General features: G+C 39.5%; 1 protein-coding gene across 14 annotated transcripts in view; it reads left to right on the top strand.

Moving 5' to 3' along the window:
* The window catches only part of CSNK1G1 (casein kinase 1 gamma 1), a 188717-nt gene that overhangs the window by 115251 nt on the left and 53776 nt on the right, over positions 1-19690 (top strand). Inside the window, exon 1 of one of the 14 annotated variants that reach the window (XM_032864737.1) lies at positions 3123-3145. The exons of the other annotated variants lie outside the window; for them this stretch is intronic. Coding sequence (XP_032720628.1) covers positions 3142-3145 — 4 coding nt within the window. The 5' untranslated portion in view covers positions 3123-3141. Of the gene's footprint in view, positions 1-3122; positions 3146-19690 lie in introns of those variants that run through there. 14 annotated transcript variants of the gene reach the window in all.

Consider the following 19690-nt stretch of genomic DNA (forward strand, 5'->3'; position numbering starts at 1 on the left):
TTGAAGTCCTGGGATCAAGCCCCGTGTTTGGCTCTGTGCTCAGCACGGAGACTGCTTGGGTTTCTCTCTCCTTCTCCCTCTGCTTCTCACCCCACCCTACCAGCAGCGCTCACTCACTCTGTCTCTCAAATAAATAAATCTTTTTAAAAAAAGGATGAAGTTTTTTGAGAGGAATGAGTGCTTATGAATTTAAAGAATTCTGACCAGGGTGTGAGACTTTAAATTCCCGAAATAGGAACTTTTGTGTTGGCTTGAGAGTATGACCATTTCTTCCTTAAGTATGCAGGTCTTAATTATTACCTTAGGTTTTTGACCCCCATATTGCCCTGACCATATGATGTTGAAATTCATATCAGTTCCCTATCTATGGGAATATGGAATGGTAGCACTGGATGATTGTGAATATGGTTTAAGTTGGAACTCTTCCTGATTGTCCATTCTTTTCCTTGTCTAATCTCTGACACCTTCCATTCCATTCCATTCTGTCTCTTGTGGACAGTGAGACTTCATGCTTTGTTTGCTGATTGTAGCTTTGCCATCAAAAAATTTCAAGGCCTGATTATTACTATGACAGTTGATATCTCTAAAATAATCAGGGAAGAAAGTAAAGAGGGCATTGAGGGCCCTGAAACTGAGAATGATGATTCTGATCTTTGTTATAGCTCTCAATTTTTCTTTTTTCATTCACCACGGAAACTAAATTATAAAATATTAAAGGATATTTTGAAAGGAAGTGGTGAAAGAACCATGCTCTTATCACCCTAACTGAGCTACATTTCATTTGAGTATCTCTTCTTTTCATATGCAGGCATATTTCATAGTTAATCTTAGTTCCATGTAACTACATCTTCTCTCACTTAGCATTATAGCATTTGTCATGATGCTGCAGTCTTCATGTTTCTGATCATTGTATAATAGCCCATCAGCCTCATAAGCTATAATGTAGGCACCAATTTTAATGGTCTGTCAGATATTTAGATTGTTTTTATTTGAGGAAATCATCTCCCCTATTCATTTCTGATATCCCAGTATTGTAACTCAAAACTCTTATTTGTTCTTCCATTTACCCCCATGTGATCATGATTTTCAAGGGTTTAAAGAGCTAGTAAGTGGTAGGTTAGGTTGATTCCAAACGACTTAAAACAAAAATTACTGAAAAAAATTATAAGAATGATATATTCTGGCTTTGTATAACAATTAGAACAGAATGAAAATAATTTAAATGTCATCAGTATAGATCTGGATAAATAAATGATGATATATTTATACTGGGGAATTAGCTATTAAAAATAATGTAGAGGGGCAACTGGGTGGCTCAGTCATTTGAGCATCCATCTGCCTTTGGCTCGGGTCATGATGCCAGGGTCCTGGGATGGAGCCCCACATCAGGATCCCTGCTTAGCAGGGAGTCTGCTTCTCCATCTCCCTCTGCCTCTTTCCCAGCTTGTACTCTCTCTCTCTCTCTCTCTCTCAAGTAAATAAATAAAATCTTTTAAAAATAAATAAATAGGGATGCCTGGGTGGGTCAGTCAGTTAAGTGTCTGCCTTCGGCTCAGGTCATGATCCCAGGGTTCTGGGATCGAGTCCCGCATCAGACTCCTTCCTCGGTGGGGAGCCTGCTTCTCTCTCTCCCTCTGCGGCCTCTCTGCGTGCTTGTGCTCTCTCTGTCAAATAAATAAATAAAATCTCAAATAAATAAACAATAAAAAGAGGGTAGAATCCTATGTATTGATATGGAAAGATGCCCCAATATGTTTTTTAAGTGAAAAGGTTTGCAAAACAGTATATTGTCATATTTATATAGTGTAAGAAATACGTATATAATACAGGTTTGTCCACAGGAGCGTAGAAAATATCTGATTGGATATACAAAAATAATGATTACCTTTGAAGAGTATGCTTAGAAATGGGAAGTGGTGCCACTTTTAAGTTTTTACATTAATCCTTTAGTATTTTTGTATTTTTTTTTGCCCTAATCATGTATCATTATTATTACTATTATAACAACTAGTTTCTTAAAAGACGACAGCAGTGGATTTATGGTCTCCCTCCTTCCTCTTATATTGCCAAGCAACCTGTTTATGTCCCCATTTATCTTGAGCCATGTGTTCACAGTTTCAGGCATAAGTTCAACAAGTGATAATAAAGTGCCACAATATCTTATTTCCTTTCTTTCCAAACACCTTCTTGTAGGAAGAAAAACAAATTATGAACTGGAATAAGCTGTCTTACACAGTCGGATTTCCTGTCTTATAGGGGCAGGACAGTATTCAGGCAGCCGTTGAAGGGGTCTGCATTCTGGATGTTGTGAGGGAGATTTGTGCATGGGGTAGAAAGTTAGAATACATGACTTTTTAAAGAACTATTTGAACTCTAAGATTGAATACAAAATGTTTTAAAAACCACATGTTACTCTACGAGAAACATCCTGGTGCAGGTATTTTATACTTGGTATCTTCGTCAGCTTCAGAAGACATAAAATTATTTATTTAAGTTAATTACATTATAAATTAACCCTGGCAAAGTGGACTCCCAATGACCAAGTGAATCAAAATGGGAATTTAGTCTAGTGTTTTCACGTAATTGGATCACTGTGGGTGGGGTAGATTTTTCTTTGTACATTGTTGTTGAACTCATGGCATCTGAGGTTACTGGAGAATTTCCAAAGTTATTAGAAAGAAAAACAGTATTTTTTAAATGTGAAGCTGCAACTGTATGTAAGGACTATGAAAAAGTACTCTTTTCCTCGCTGTTGGAAAATGCTTTCTTCAGTTTTGTCTAATTTTTGTTTCATTCCTTCTTAAATCACTTCTGATTTTTCAAAGCACAAAGGGGTTTGGCATTGAGCACAGTTGTGCTTTTCTTTTCATATGTAGTTTCTGTGGATTGTTTGGAATATATAAGAGTAGGAGTGAGGGTTTAAAGATCTACTCTGGATTCCCTGGAACTTGCTTGCCCTCCTAGTTGCTTTAGCATTTGTTTGGTACAATGGGCCAGCATCAAAGAGAGAAGAGCAGGATTTAATCATGGTAATTAAAAGCTGTAAGCTTTGCAGTCAGCAAGTGAAAGTAACCATCTTTCTTACTTTCTTTTCATTTTTTTGTTATTCATCAGTGTTATGTTAATTGTGTTACAGTCACTATGGGTAAGTCCCAAACTCATTTTCCTGTTTGAGGGATTGTTCCCTGCGCTCTCAGGGTCCTTTTACTTAGGAGAGTATATATATCATCAATTTTAAAATTCCCCAGCCCACTAATCCTTTATCCAGTACACCTCCCACTTTTGCTGGTATCCTAATACAAAGGAATAGGACTTGGTGGATGACAGGTTTGAGGCAGAGATGGCCAAAACCAGAGGCCTAATTAGAAGGCCTAAACGTGAGAGAGGGGACAGTATGAGCCTGAAGGTTCATAGCTACGTATGGACTGGCCGCATGGTAAAGGCCTAATATATGTTTGGTAAATAAATAAAAGATGAGTAAACCAGAACCAAGCATGGCAGCTGAAGTGACAGGAGAGGAAGGTAGGGAGAGGAAATATGCATAAGCAAGGGCAGGAATAAATGAAAGAGGATGGGGGAGGAAGGAATAGACAAAGGGCAAGAAAATGGAACTTAGATAAAGAAATGAGAATGTAAGTAGATAAAATACGGTGGAGGCCTCTGACTTAGCCAGAAGGAAGCATAAAGTTGCCTTCTCTTAACTGTTCCCAGAGTTAACAGTTTCTTGGGAACAGTGGTTTTGAATAATAACTTTGGCCTTTTTAGTAAAAGTACTAGAGTAGGTTATGGTAAATTCTTGCCGGTTCACTTGGCATTTGGAAAGGCCTCACTGTAATATAGACTGACACTACAATGATTTTTTGCTTCTGGAGCCTTCTTAATTGTATTGAGAGATCCTAAAGGTGGTGGAGGAATTCCTCTTGCTCTGGTTAAACACTTAATTCCACTTCTAACCAGCAACTTGCCTGGGTAAAATTCTCAAGGACTCTAGGAATAAATGTCATGTCATAGTTGATCTAAGCCTCACCTGCCATGGCTCGGCTATTCAGCAGCTATTCTAATCTGCTAATGACCATTCTGTTTTGGATCTCTTGTAAAGGAGATGCTAATCCTCATATTTAAAAAGACAACAAGTGGGGCACCTGGGTGGCTCAGTGGGTTAAAGCCTCTGCCTTCCGCTCAGGTCATGATCCCAGGGTCCTGGGATTGAGCCCCGCATGGGGCTCTCTGCTCAGCGGGGAGCCTGCTTCCCTTCCCCTCTCTCTGCCTGCCTCTGCCTACTTGTGATCTCTGTCAAATAAATAAATAATAAAATCTTTAAAAAAAAATAAAAAGACAACAAGATACTGAAATTTCACAATGTAATAAAACCCAGCAATGTCTTATTGGGCAGAGAAAGTAAGTAAACTTAAGTATATGGTTATTTCATTTTTCTTATTTTTGAGCACAGGGGAGTTTATTAACTTACTTACCTAGGGTCACACAATAGGCAAACCTGAGCTAGGAATGTTTTTTAATTTTAATTTTTTTTTAAAGATTTCATCTGTTTATTTGACAGAGAGAGCACAAGGAGGCAGAGCAGCAGGCAGAGGGAGAGGAAGAAGCAGGCTCTCTGCTGAGCAGGGAGCCTGACTTGGGGCTCGATTCCAGGACCCTGGGATCATGACCTGAGCCGAAGGCAGCCGTTTAACCTATTGAGCTGCCCAGGCGCCCCTAGGAATGTTTTTAATATAGATAATTTTCTTGTGTGTATACATACACATTTCCCCAGCAGATGCTTGGGGCCTTCCACCCATTATCCCTTACCTAATTTTAATAGAGTGGTAGATGATAGTCCTAGAAGTGTTTAATTGAAGCAAAGGCCCAGGGGTGCCTGGGTGGCTCAGTGGGTTAAAGCCTCTGCCTTCGGCTCAGGTCATGATCTCAGGGGTCCTGGGATCGAGCCCCGCATTGAGCTCTCTGCTCAGTGGGGAGCCTGCTTCCCCCACCCCTTGCCTGCCTCTCTGCCTACTTGTGATCTCTGTCTGTCAAATAAATAAATAAAATCTTAAAAAAAAAAAAAAATAGAAAGGCCCAGAACATCCCCCCAGTGAAAAAGTAGTTTTTCCTGTTTCACATGGTACCCTCAAACTTTATGCCTTAGAAGGCTACCTTTGTTACCTCCAAAACCTTTATGGCCGTCAGCAACTAGATTTTGAGATATTTGTTGGGCAGCTAGGTTTTGAGATATTTCTTTCCAAAGTAATCATTTATGTTGAATGCATATGCCTTGTATACAGCTGAGAAGCCCAGAGCTAGTCCTGTGCAATCCACTTCACTCACTGAAACCTTTATGCTGTGAATAAAGACAGTGTTCACAGAGCTGATCAGACTTTGCAATTTTGAAATTTCTAGGAGGGAATGCCTTCATATGTCATCAGACAAGATAGGTGCTGGTTGGTACCAGCAAAAGAGCTTTGAATCTAGGCAACTATAAAATTAATAGGAATGTGGTTCTCCTTCAACAGAGGAATAAAGCATAGATCTGAAGAAAATCATCGGGAGGTGTGAGATTAACAAAACCTTCCTATAATGTTGTGAACTTCCTTAGGGGAGTATATTATAAACCCGCTGAGCAAACACAGGAAAATTTAAAGTAAGAACAGCTGAGGAGATACTGCAAAGATGGGAATTTTATTTAAAATAGAAGTGAATCATGTAACAAAAGTAGCTGTGAACAAGTAACATACCTCAATACAGCACTTAAGGAATTTAAAAGAAACTTTTCGGTTTTCCCGTTGGGTAGAAAGTTTTCATAAGAGAAGAAAGGACAAAACAGTGAACTTGATAAAAAGAAGTGAAATCTGGACCTTTCTTGTCATGTATGTTTTTCAGAAGTCTCTCTTCCAGGAGTATTGTGGAGGGGGGGAGACAACATACCACTAAATACAGGGAAAACTGATCTTTATGAGTATAAATGGACAGCTCTGAAATTACACTTTGAGTAGGCAATGCGAGTAAGTGGAAACAGCTAAGAATTGCAACGAGGAGTAAAGCGTAGCCTAGTTGTTCCTTCCATCTTTTTTGTTTTTGTTTTTTTGTGTGTGTTTTTTTAGAAAAATATTTATTTACTTGAGAGAGTGAGAGAGCGCTTGCACGGTTGGAGGGGGGAAGGACAGAGAGGGGCAGAGGGACAGGGAGAGAGAAACTCGAGCAGACTCCTCATTGAGTGCAGAGCCTGTCGGTGGGCTCCATCCCACGACCCATGAGCTCACGACCTGAGTCAGACGCCCAACTGACTGTGCCCCTTCCCACCGTTTTTTTCACTCCATGCTAATCATGTACCCCTCCTGTGCCTCAGTTTCCTTATGCATACAACAGGAAACCCTGTTTCTCACAGTTTGAAGACCTGCTGGGGTTGAATGAGGTGATGTCTATTAAGGCCTTGTATTCTTAAGGGAAGGGTGCTATATAAATACACGGTGGTTATTGTTTTACTTCGAAGCTGAAGATCTGACTTGCCTGTAGAAATGGAAATATCCTATTAACATTTCTCATAGCCTTAAAAATCTCAGAATGAAGAGAGAGATAACAGTTTCATCTTCGGAGAATTTTTTGCTGGATTCTCCAGCAGTTGCAACTTCATATTTCTCCGCTCTTCTGATTCAGTAGAGGAGAATTCCAGCTACAGTGAACCCATCATATCTGTAATCTTGAGGGTAGTGTTTGTTTCTCTCAGAGGAGCTGACTGTGGTCATATTGAAATACAGTTACCCTCACTTAAGCCTCCTTCGTGAGAACAAACACTTCTACTTGCTCAACTCTGCAACCTTTCATGCCAGTTTATAGGGGACACTTGGCCACAGCAGTCTCGAAATACCTGTGAAAAGAACCCCAGGGAAAAAAAGATCACATTACCATAACTGTTTTTGTTCTGTAAAACCAAACTGAAGCTATTACGCAAGAACCAGGCCAGCTGGTTCAGTTAATGTTTGGTCCTTATCATAACTGGGAGAATTTATGAATTTGCAAAGGAAGTGGTATTACTAGTGCTGAACTAGGGAAACATCGCAAGGCAGGTTTATTAAGGATCTGTCGGACTGTTAGTGACTATGAATGCCCGTAGAAAAGGAAGGCTGCCTATAATTGGGCTCCATCCTGCCCCCAGTTTGGAAAATGAGATTTCTTATGAAGCCAGGTAGTAAAAAGGAACAGATGATAAATACTTGAGGCTTCATGGGCCGTCAGTCTCTCCTGTTAACTATTAATCTCTTTTCCCGTAGCACAGAAGCAGCCATAAATGATAAGCAAACAAATGTACCGTATTCCAATAAAGCTCTATTCACGGACACTGAAATTAGAAAATTTTGAGAGAGAAAGCACAAGCAGGAGGAGGGGGAGAGGAAAACAGACTCTCCTCTTAGCAGGGAGGCTATTGCTGGGCTTGATCCCAGGACCCTGAGATCATGACCTGAGCCAAAGGCAGATGCTTAACTGACTGAACCACCCAGGTGCCCCTGAAATTAGAATTTCATGTAGTTTTTGTGTATCACAAAATATCAGTCTTTAAATTGTTTCAAATATATTTTCAAATGAAGAGACCTTACTTCATTCTCTAATTATACAAAAGTATCCAGGCCAGGTTATATGTAACTTACGGGCATAGTTTGCTGATCCATGTTCTGGCACAGCAGTGACCAAAACTTCTTACTCCTTTTTATCATTCCACTCAGTTTGCAGAATATAGAAATAACCTCAAATAATTCTAGGCCACCTTGAGGCACTGTAATGAGGGGACTTAGAAGCATCTCTCTCCCACTCTGGATTTTTCACAGTGTAATATGCTACTGGGTTGTGAGCTTTTTAAGAGCAAGAAACACTTTTTGGTTCATTATACTCTCACTTTCATGTCACTTGATCTAAAAGAGAGGCTCAGCAAATGTCTATTAAATTGATGAAATCTCAGTATATAAGCTCTCTGAACAGTTTTTGGCTGGTAGTACAATCACCCACTTAAGTTGGAGCTTCTTACCTTCGTGTGTACTGTCCTCTCCAAACTCAGCCTCTTCTTTATTTGCTTGTGCCAATAATTGTTAACTCTGTTAAGGAAGCAGAATAGAGATATGGATGAGTAATTGAAGATATTAGAATGAAGTCCCCCAAATTATTTCTGCAAATATTTGGTATGTAGTTAGAAACATTTATATTCATTACTGCCTACAGAGTATCTGAGAACTCCATGGTAAGAGTTTTGGAATTGAAGCCATGGAAGGTAGGAATTATGTGTAGTTCTCATCAGTATAGTGCCTATAACATTGCAAGTCTGCAGACATAATTGGCCCATCAGCAGCTGGAGAATTATTTGGACATAATCACATTGAACCAGTGGTCATATCTTGTCAACTTTTTGCTTGGCTCCACTTTCAACAGGTACAGTTCAGAAAAGAGAGCCTAGATCGCTTAACTCTGCCACCTAAAAAAGAAAGTAACTTTAGAGGATGAATTTGCAATTATCTATGCACAGCTTGCCCAAAGGAAAATAAAAGTTTTTCACTTAAAAAATTATTTTGTAAGTTCTGGAGAAAACTCCTATCATTTTAAATATTTAGAAAAATATTTAAAAGAGGTGGGCCTGGGTTGCTCAGTTGATTAAGCATCCGACTCTTGGTCTTGGCTCAGGTCATGATCTCAGGGTTGTGAGATCAAGTCCCGAGTCAGGCTCTGCACTCAACACAGAGTCTGCTTGAGATTCTTTCCCCTCCTTCTTCTGTCTCCCCATCCGTTTTTTCTGCATGTGTGTGTGTGCTCTCTCAAATAAATAAATAAATAAAATCTTTAAGAAAAATTTTTTAAATAAAAAATATATAAAGAAAAGATAAAAGTTTTGGTCACTGCCATGCTGAGTCTCTCTAGTCACAGCTACTATTACTATATATATTTCCTTAGTCTTTTTTATTTATGTATTTTTTCATTAAGATTTCTCTGATGTTGGGACGCCTGGGTGGCTCAGTTGGTTAAGCAGCTGCCTTCAGCTCAGGTCATGATCCCAGCGTCCTGGGATCAAGTCCCATATCGGGCTTCATGCTCAGCAGGGAGCCTGCTTCTCCCTCTGCCTCTTCCTGCCACTCTGTCTGCCTGTGCTCGCTCTCTCTCTCTCTCTGACAAATAAATGAATAAAATCTTTAAAAAAAAAAAGATTTCTCTGATGTAAAGATAAGTATTTATCAAATGGGAAGGAATAAATTTCAAATAGTACTGAGTTTCTTTTAGCCTTATTTTTTACATTTTAATTCTAGCATAGTTAACAATGTTATATTACTTTTAGTTGTACAGTATGGTGACTCAGCAATTCTATGCATTACTCAGTGCTCATCATCTTTCTCCCCATCAACTATTTCACCCATCCCCCCACCCACCTTCCCTCTGGTAACTTTCTGTTTGTTCTCTAGAGTTAAGAGTCTGTTTCTTGGTTTGTCTCTATTTTCTCTTTGTTCTTTTGTTTTATTCCTTAAATTACACATATGAGTGCAGTCATGTGGTATTTCTTTCTCTGACTTATTTCACTTACTAGGTTTATTATTTAATATAGATTTAAGAGATAAGATACTAAAAGGGTGAAATGAATTAAATGTCAAGTTGAATAGTATGACTGAAAAATAATTCTAGGGACCTGGCAGGCTCAGTCAGTAGAACATGAAACTCTTGATCTCAGGGCTGTGAGATTGAGCTCCATGCTGGGTATAGAGATTATTTTAAAAAAATAAATAAATAAAATTAAAAAAAAATGTAATACTGAAAATACTGAAAACAGTTCTAGGGAATAATAAAACATGTTAAAGAATAAATTGGCAGGGGCTCATCTGTGTGCTAGTTTGCTTATTTCCTGTATGGAGACACTGTCACTTTGGGGACTTAGTACCTAATTTGAGGCTATAGACTTTGTTCAAAATCCTAAATTACCTCTTAGAACACTATATTTCAGTTCACTTGGCTGCTAGGATAGTCTAATAATCAGTCAAATAACTAGATGACCATCAGCTGCCACAGCTTACATCTAACTAGGTATTTTATTTTAAATACTAGGATTTCAGGACCACCTGGGTGGCTGAGTCAGTTAAGTGCCTCCTTTTGGCTCAGGTCATGATGCCAGGATCGTGGGATGGAGCCCCTACTTGAGTTCTCTCTGTCAAATAAATAAATAAAATCTTGGGGCACCTGGGTGGCTCAGTGGGTTAAGCCTCTGCCTTAGGCTCAGGTCACGATCTCAGGGTCCTGGGATCGAGCCCTGCATCAGGCTCCCTGCTCAGCGGGGAGCCTAATCCCCCCACCCCACCCCGCCGCCTGCCTCTCTGCCAACTTGTGATCTCTGTCAAATAAATAAATAAAATCTTTAAAAATAAAAAGAAAAGAAAAAATAAATAAAAAATAGACTAATAAAATGCTAGGATTTCAAGGGTGACAGTTTTTCTAAGGAAGCCAACTGTTAAAAACAGGAGTCATATGTGAGGTTAGGAGCTAAAGTTAGCACACAGGTGAGAATCACACACCATCCAAGTTAGCCTTGAAAAAATCCCTGAATTGCCTGTAGAGTGTCTAGTCCAACTGGATTTGTGTATATATGATCATAATCAGTAAGTATGTATTGCAGAGTGTGGGTATATAGTATATACAGTGCTTCATCTGCAAGATATTTAATGGTAGTTTTTAATTTAAACTTTGGCCAAATATGTATCATTAAATTTGAGTAAATAAATTTGGTTCTTATGCCATTCCACATTCCACTGGGTTGCTCAGTCTGTTGAGTATCTGCCTTCAGCTCTGGTTGTGGTCTTGGGGTCCTGGGATTGAGCCCCGAGTCAGGCTCCCTGCTCGGCGGGCATTCTGATTATCCCTCTCCTACCCACTCGTGCTCTCTCTCACAGTCTATGTCTCTCTCTCAAATAAATAAATAAAATATTAAGAAACAAAAACAAAAAAACCTTTTAAACTTTGGCAAATATAGATCATTAAATCTGAGTAAATAAATTTGGTTCTTATGCCATTCCACATTCCACTCTTTCTTCATTTTATTTTTATGAAAGCCTTGACCTAGCAACTATGCTAGCTGTTTGCTTCTCGGTTTTCTACCTCTAAGTTCCCTAAGGGTGGAGTCTGTGTCTTTTTATTTTTTCACTCCCTAATGCGTCTAGTGTAGTGTTTTGCACATAGTGAGTGTTTAGAAAATGATGGTTAAAGAGGAGGAAAATGAGCAGTTGTGTGTGTGTTGATCAACACTAGTTTGGTTATCATTAACAGTCTATTCTGGTTAGCTTAGACCCAGAATGAAATTTACTGGAAGATGACAGAGATGTGTCTTGGAACCAAGGACGGAAATATAATACAGGTCTCACTAGGGATTGGCACAAAGTACTTGAAAGCCTCTAGAAACCTGGACAATTACTCTTTGTCTCTAGCTTTCTGTCCAACTCTTATGGACTCTGACACTTTGACTCTCCTTCTCAGGGACTTCATTTTCTCCATGTTACCAGCTTTCTCTGTCCCTCCTTATATTTGGTAGAAGGCCTTTCACTCAGTCCCTATTGATTCAAGTGCCAACAGAGATTAACTGCAGCCCTGTGTCCTGATTGCAAGTTCCTGGGTAAGGAGCGGCTGACTTAGCCTATAACAACTTTCCAGTCCTGGCCTACATACCTTATTCGGGGGTACAGAATCATGCAGACCACCATTCCGCAGAGAAAAGGTTCTCTTAAGAGTGTGGCTTCAGAATGGTTTATAGTGTGATAAGAGAAGGGTGAGTTTACAGACCATGCTTTTCTTTCTCTTCATTTAACACTTGCTAAAGAAGCAAAATGTTTTGCCCTAAGACATTTCAACATCTTGAGATTATCTAAGAAGGGAGTCTGAAGACAGCAACCGTGTGTTGTCCTGGCATAGGGCAGTTCGTATTCCCAGAAAGAGAACTGCCTATTTCACAATTGTGTCTGTGTTTATTATACTTATCATACTCTTATTGGAAAAGAGTAATCCTCAGAGGGAAACCTGCTTTAGGCCTTTGTTAACAGAGGCAGACTTTCTTATACTTTGCGGTGGTCTGGAATGATGCATTGAAATTTAAAGCTACATCTGCCCAGCTTAAGGACCTGCTCTTTTCAACATCAGTGGCTTCTTTCAGCATGAGTGTTTTGTTTGTTTGAAATAAGTTAACATTAGGACAGTAGCAGAGCCTCATATTAAAAACAAACGGAAAAGTCCTGTCCATTGGGTAAAGAGATGAGGGTGTGTGTGTGAAAATATCTGAGCCTCTGAATATACTTTGCAGAAGGAGTTACCCTGGTGTCACTGTTGTTCCTCTGAGGGAGCAGAACCTAAATATAAAAGTGTCCTTGAGTTGGTGACTCAGCAGCAAGAACCTGAGATTGGTATATGAAAAGCATCTCTGTGTCACAGCGTATGAAATGAACTTTAGACAAGGAAACATGTGGTGTGGTCATCATCTTTTCCTTTTAAAGTGTGTGTACATGGATGTATGCTTCCAAATCTACCTTCGTTGTCTAGAAAACATTTAAAAAGGACATTTAAATGCCTTCCTTGATGGTATAGCATAAGTCCAGTCTGTTGCTCGTGCTTAATTTTATGAAGGAAAATATAGAAAGGGTTGTTTTCATGTACTGGGCTTGGAAGGGTGTAATTCACATACTTAGTACTAATAATTGCTAGTCTTTAATGGAGATTTACTGCTGATAGTTCTATGAATTTCATTCTTCCAAGGATCATGACCTAAACTTTTTTTTTTTAATTTTTATTTTTTTTAAAGATTTTTTTAATTTATTAATTTGTCAGAGACAGAGGGAGAGAGAGTGAGTGAGCACAGGCAGACAGAGAGGCAGGCAGAGGCAGAGGGAGAAGCAGGCTCCCTGCCGAGCAAGGAGCCCGATGTGGGACTCGATCCTAGGACGCCGGGATCATGACCTGAGCCGAAGGCAGCCGCTTAACCAACTGAGCCACCCAGGCGTCCCATGACCTAAACTTTTATTAACTAGCCTCACTGGTTAACCAAAAAAGGGAACAAGGGGAACTGATATTTCTGACTAGGTAGGATACACTTCTTGACTAGGATAAATTGTATTGTTTTTGTGTCCTTTGTGTGTGTTTTTCATAGTTTAGAGCATTAGGACATTTTTTTTTTTTTTAATGTTATGTTAGTCACCATACAGTACGTCATTAGTTTTTTATGTAGTGCTCCATGGTTCTTTGTTTGGGTGTAACATCCAGTGTTCCATGCAATACTTAATACCCATCACTGGCATATCCCCCCTGCCCCCCCACCCCAAAACCCCTCAGATTGTTTCCCTGGAGTCCATAGTCTCCCCCTTCATTTTTCCCTTCCTTCTCCTAATGTCCTCCATGCTATTCCTTATGTTTCACAAATAAGTGAAACCATATGATAATGGACATTTCTCATATTATGGCTAACAGTGTACTCTGTGGTATAGTGAAAATTAAACAGAAAAGTTCATATGTATGCTGTAAGAGACTTGCTTATCTGTTAGAGTCAAACCCCATGTGGCCCTACTTCTTAAAACTCTAAAATAACTCTAAGTCACATGAAGCATATTGAGTAATTACCTTTAATTACATACATAAAATTTGTCCCTCTCCCTCCTGGGGCAGGGAACTTCTATTTTAAACATGTTACTGGTGAAGACTTGTTGTGCAAATAATTTATTTAATTTCAAAGAGAGTGTTGTGAGTTTATTATAGAAATTGGCCTGCGTACCACCTCACAGTAACACAGAGTACGAACACCTTTTGGTGCATTGTTTTGCAAAGTGCAAAACTGCTAGAGCTACTTGCTCAGTCTGAACTGAATTTGTTACTTGGCTTTTGTCTTCTTTTAAGAAACTTGATGCAAACTAGAAGGCAGTGTTCTAAAAATAGACCAAAGTAACTTATATGTAAGTGGAATGGACTGGAGAATTGTGATTAGTTGCAGAAAACTGGTATTGCGCTTATACAGGTAAAGGTTGGGGGAAAGTCGATCACCAAAGCCTGTCAGTGGGAGTGGCTTATAAACTGACCCAGAACCTGAAGTTTCAGATGCCATTTTCTCCTTTCATTATAGGTCATACTTCATGTGTCTGTCTTTATTCACACCTCTCTATGTACCTGCATGTTACTCTTCCTTTGGTGTCCTCATGGCCATTCTTCGGTCATTAAGAATGACTTAGTGATTGCCCATAGAGAATGCTTTTTTAAGGAGGGCAAAAGCAGGAGAAGTTTCAGCCCAAACTAAGGGCTAGAGTAAGCTCAGTGACCATTTTGAGACTGGCCACAGCCCTCAGATGCTCTCCCCTCCTAACTCAGTCTACCAAGGTTAACTATTAAGAAGGAAGATAACATTTTGCAGCATCCTCAAAGCTGTAGAGTAGTATGGAATCAAAGAGATGAGTCACTGAAGTGATTTACTCCTTTCAAGGTGGAAGCATGTATCCACTGTTTTGTATTAAAACCAAACAAATTCCTTTCCAATGTCTGTCAGTGTCATTGGTGAGAGAGAATATTTTTTTTAAGTTCCAATAGCAGACCACATATAGATACATCCTTGCACCTCCTTTCAAAATAGTAATCCAATTACTAATGAAGTCCTTTAGTATTTGTAGAATAATACCTGTAAGCATGCTTAAGATGAAAGCCATCAAAAAACCCCAATTTTTAACATTTGTAACCAATTAATATTGTCATCTTCTTTGAACAACTTGTAAGCAAGTATTTTATATTCCTCCCACTTAAAAGAAGAATTTGTCAGCTCTATATACACCTCTGTACTCTTGTGCTTTCAACAATCTGACACAATTTTATTTTTCCCTACATTTTCCTCTTTTTTTTTTTTTTTTTTTTTAGATTTTAAAATTTATTTTAGAGAGACAGCAACAGAGACAGAATGGGGGGTGGGCATGGGGAGGAAGGGGCAGGGAGAGTCCCAAGCAGATTCTCCACCGAGCTCAGAGCTGGAAGCTGGACTTAATCCCACACCCCAAGATCACAACCCCAGGGGAAACCAAGAGTCAGACACCCAAACGACTGCCACACACAGGTGCCCCACATTTTCCTCTTTCTTTATACTTCATATTGCTTTAATTTCCTCATTCCTAACCAGCCTGTAGTGGTCTTGTGCTAATAATTACTTTAGTCATGATGCAAGGAGATAAAAGCTAAGCATCAGCTGTGTCCATAGCCCTGTGCTGAATAATTGAGGGCCACAGGGTTATGAAGCACATGGTCTCTGCCCTTCAGGAGACTAGAGGAAAAGAAAATGTAATGTTTGCTGAGCTTCTGGTACTTTTTTTATGAGGTATTGTGCTACACTCTCAGGGAGCTCCCTAAGGTGTGTGAATAACTATAATGCAAACAAAAAGAGTGGAATGTTAGTTTTTTTTTTTTTTTAAGGTATATATAAATAAGATGGAGATTCTGAAGGGAGAAATGGCTACTAATTATGGAAGATAGGGAAAGCTTTATAGAGAGGGTGATAGCCAGGGGCTGAACTTAAAAAAAAAAAAAAAAAGAACTATGATTTACTTGGACATGTTCTAATAGAAGAATAAGGGAAGCCTTCCAGAGTAGGAAAGCCTTCCAAGTGCAAAATAAGCTAAGGCCTTGAGGCAGCTCCATGTCTGTTCATGTGTTTATTAAAGAGGTATTCATTGAGCATCCCACTTGGGTCAAGTACTGTTGGAAGTTAAGCCCTGGGGATACAGTGGTGAACAAAAGTAGGCCCTGCCCTTAACTATCTGCTAAAAGGTTGGGGCGCCTGGGTGGCTCAGTGGGTTGAAGCCTCTGCCTTTGGCTCAGGTCATGATCCCAGGGTTCTGGGATCGAGACCCACATCGGGCTCTCAGCTCAGCAGGGAGCCTGCTTCCTCCTCTCTCTCTGCCTGCCTCTCTGCCTACTTGCGATCTCTATCTGTCAAATAAATAAATGAAATCTTTTAAGAAAAACAACAACAACAAAAAAACTATCTCCTAAAAGGGAGACAACCCAGTGAGCAGAAACAGCAGTTCTAGAGAGTTGAGAGGAAGGAGCGAATTGTGGGCTGGAGAAGTGAAGGCTCCTTGGTCAGGATCATGCAGATTGCTGAGTATAGAACCTCTTTTCTGCACCATTTCTGTACATAAGCCTCATTTATATCTTTCAAAACTCCTTACAGAGCTGAGCCACTAGACATATGTGCCTGTGAAGCATCTGAATTAGCACTATAGCTAATCGAATACGTTGGAAGTGTAAAATAAACCGAATTTCCAAGATTTAGCCCTCCTCCCCCTCCCAAAGGATGTAAAATATTTTCGTAATTTTTAAATTCATTATGTGCTGGAGTGTTGATGTTTTGGATGTGTATTAAATAAAGTATATTATTAAACTTAATTCCACCTATTTCCTTTAATTTTAAAGTATGGATTCTAGAAAATATAAAAATAAATTTGTGGTTCTCATTCTTGGCTTGTATTATATTTCTGTTCGTGCTACTATAATGTAATGGTGTGTTCCTAGTGTGTTCTTTAAATACTTCCGGTGAAACTATTTTTAAAAATATACTAAGGCAGTATGAGTATATAATAAAATAATAAAATAAAATAAAAAATAAAAAAATAAAAATAAGGATAAAATCCTTATTTTTCTTCTTTATTCCTGTGATCTTTTTAAAAAAAAATTTTTTTTTTTTTTTAAGATTTTATTTGTTTGACAGAGATCACAAGTAGGCAGAGAAGCAGGCAGAGAGAGATGGGGAAGCAGGTTCCCCGCTGAGCAGAGAGCCCGATGTGGGGCTCGATCCCAGGACCCTGGGATCATGACCTGAGCCGAAGGCAGAGGCTTTAACCCACTGAGCCACCCAGACGCCCCTAAAAAAAATTTTTTAAAGACTTTATTTATTTGAGAAAGAACATGACAGAGAAAGCATTTGGGGGCAGGGCTCAGAGGGAGAAGCAGACTCCCCACTGAGCATGCAGGACTGGATACTGGGACTCTGGAATCATGACCTGAGCTGAAGACAGACGAACTGACTGAGCCACCCAGAAACCTTTTTTTTTTTTTTTTTTAAAGATTTTTATTCCTATGATTTTTTTCATTTACTCCAATATCTCTGCCTTTTCAACTTTATTAATAACCTCTCTCATAATTTTTACAGACATTTGTTAAACCAACTGGTGGTTCAGAATTAGAATAAACTCCAGGAGAGAGAGCAAATACTCTAGTTTTTCTCATTTCAGAGAGCTTGACGTCTCTGCTTTTAGCTACATCTTTGATTGTTGCTCCCTCAGCCGGTAGGATTCATTCTTTCCACTCCAGCCTAATCAACCCTAAATGAATTGGCCTTTGGCCCCTGCTCTGTGAAGCCTTTTCCACCCCTTGTTCACTGTACCCATAGCAGCACTCTGTTCTTACTTATGATGTTTGATGAATGGACAGACTGACCACCAGACTCTTTGAACTTAATTGAATTTGAAACTGGACACAGAACACTGTAGTACTTATTCCTCAGATTTGCTGAAAATAAGTAAAATAAATGAGTTCACTTTGCTTCCTTGAAAGTCTTCATGCTTCCTCAGTGACCAGAATTATAAGGCCATCTTGAATGTTCCATCAGGTCACATGTGTTCTGACTGGAGAGATATATGGGTAAAGGCTCAAATGAGAAAAGAAAGGCAGGCTGTTCCATTGACTGGTTGTTTTGTGGTAAGCCACTTAACCTCTGTGTTTCCGTTCAGAAAATGAGGGTAACACTTGGTCCTTTACTCTCCCAGGGCTATTTGGATGCTTAAGGAAGGGTGTTACAATAGTAACAGAGCTCAGTAATAGGGGGCACTCTGCTTCTGTGCTATGATTAGACTGTGTGCCTTAGTAGGTTTTGTTTTGTTTTTTTAATCAGAGAACTTCTGGGAACAATTTGTTAAATGGGCCCAAAGTTAATGAAAACAAATGCTTATCTGCTTTTTATACTTTGTGTGTTATTCTAAGTGTTTGCCAAATTGCCTTCTGAATTCCTAAATGATGTGTTCAATTTATTAATAGACTTCATTTAAAGATTGACTCCTTCATAATTGTATTAGGAAAATACCACTTCTGCACTCTTGATGTAATCTTACCTGTGCTTTCATAAGGGAAGTATTTCTTTATTACTTGAGTTCATAATGTATCAACATCATCAATATCTTACGATTGTCCATTAGATTCATATACAAGCCATGTTTTACTGAATCTTTGTAAGATCATTTAATCTCCTATCAAGGCAATGCATCCCAGTAGAACTTACTGCCAGTGTAGATGTCTGTGAACTTAGAGCACATGGGTACATGTGATATAGTGAGAGAGCCTAAGACTTGGAGGCAGAAGTTGGGGGTTTAGGTCTTGGTTGTACCACTGCATTATATGACCTGAGCAAGTCACTTCAGATCAGTTACCTTACCTATAAAATGAGAATAGTAATACCTATACGTACTTGCTAGGATTAAATGGGAGAACCTGCGTAAAAACACTTCCATCAACGATAAAGCAGTTTAGGGCCAGTAGACTTTTATAATAGAGGTGTGCTTTGAGGGAAATTTTCCATGGTAGCATTGAACAAATAATGGAGTGTCTTGACTTTGAAATATCAATGGTAACTTGGGTAAAAAACTAGAGATGCCTTAAGATATCTGTGGCTAAGAATAAGAGAGGAGGTAACCTGGAGCTGGAGCTTTGGGAATAATAGATAAAGGCAGGTTCTGAAAGCAGTTTTAAATAGTCCATGGGCCTCCATACGTAAGTAATATGACTTGTGTTTAAAGCAGGCCCAGGACTGGAGACACACCAGGAACCCACAGGATTTAGACCTCTTGGCAATTTGGCGATATAAAGTGAAATGTTAAATACTCATGCTTTTTGACTCAGCATTTTCTCTTAAAGGAATTTACCCTCGAGGCACATATTTGCACTCATGCCCAAAAATGTGGGCACAAGGATTTTTGCCATCTTACATGCAAATTTGTCTAGACTCTTTAATTTTCAGATGATAGAGTTCTAGCTCACTTGGGGAGTGAGGGTAGCAAGGAGAGGGGAGGAATTTTTTGGCTCAAAGAACTGGTAAGTCCAGCAATATTCATACCTCAGGCAATCCGGATCCAGGACCAACACTGTCCTTGATCCTCAGGTTATGTGACATATTTGTCTGTCTCTGTTTCTCTCAGCTCTGCTTTCTCTGTGTTTCATTCCCAGGTAGGTAGTCTATGTCTGTGTGTGTGTGTGTGTGTGTGTGTGTGCACGCGCGCGCCTATTTTCATGTGTCTAGAAGCTCCAGGCTAAGCTCCTTCCAGTTTAGTGGTGGGGGTGGGGTGGGAAGGAATTGTTCCTCCTTCTCTGTAGGTCCACAGTGTCCTTGAGTTGACTCTCACGGTACAAACATGAGTCAAGCACCCATCCTTGACCCAGTTCCCCAGGGCAGGGAGGTAGATTACTCTGATTTACCTGGCTTGAGTCATATCCTTTGGGAGGCAGTGGGAAATGCGTTGACCCCACTTTAACCACATGAAGTCGTATCTAGGAAATGGTGCTTCCACACTGGAAGAGTCAAGAGTTGTTATCACAGGAAGGAAGAAAAGTGTGTAGGCCAGGCAAAAGCAGGATCTGTTCACTCTATTTCTAACAACAGATAATATAGATAACAACCTAAATGTCC

The sequence above is a fragment of the Lontra canadensis genome, unplaced genomic scaffold (genome assembly GCF_010015895.1).
Source record: "Lontra canadensis isolate GAN:19392208 unplaced genomic scaffold, GSC_riverotter_1.0 scaffold28, whole genome shotgun sequence".
NCBI classification, from domain to species: Eukaryota; Metazoa; Chordata; class Mammalia; order Carnivora; family Mustelidae; genus Lontra; species Lontra canadensis.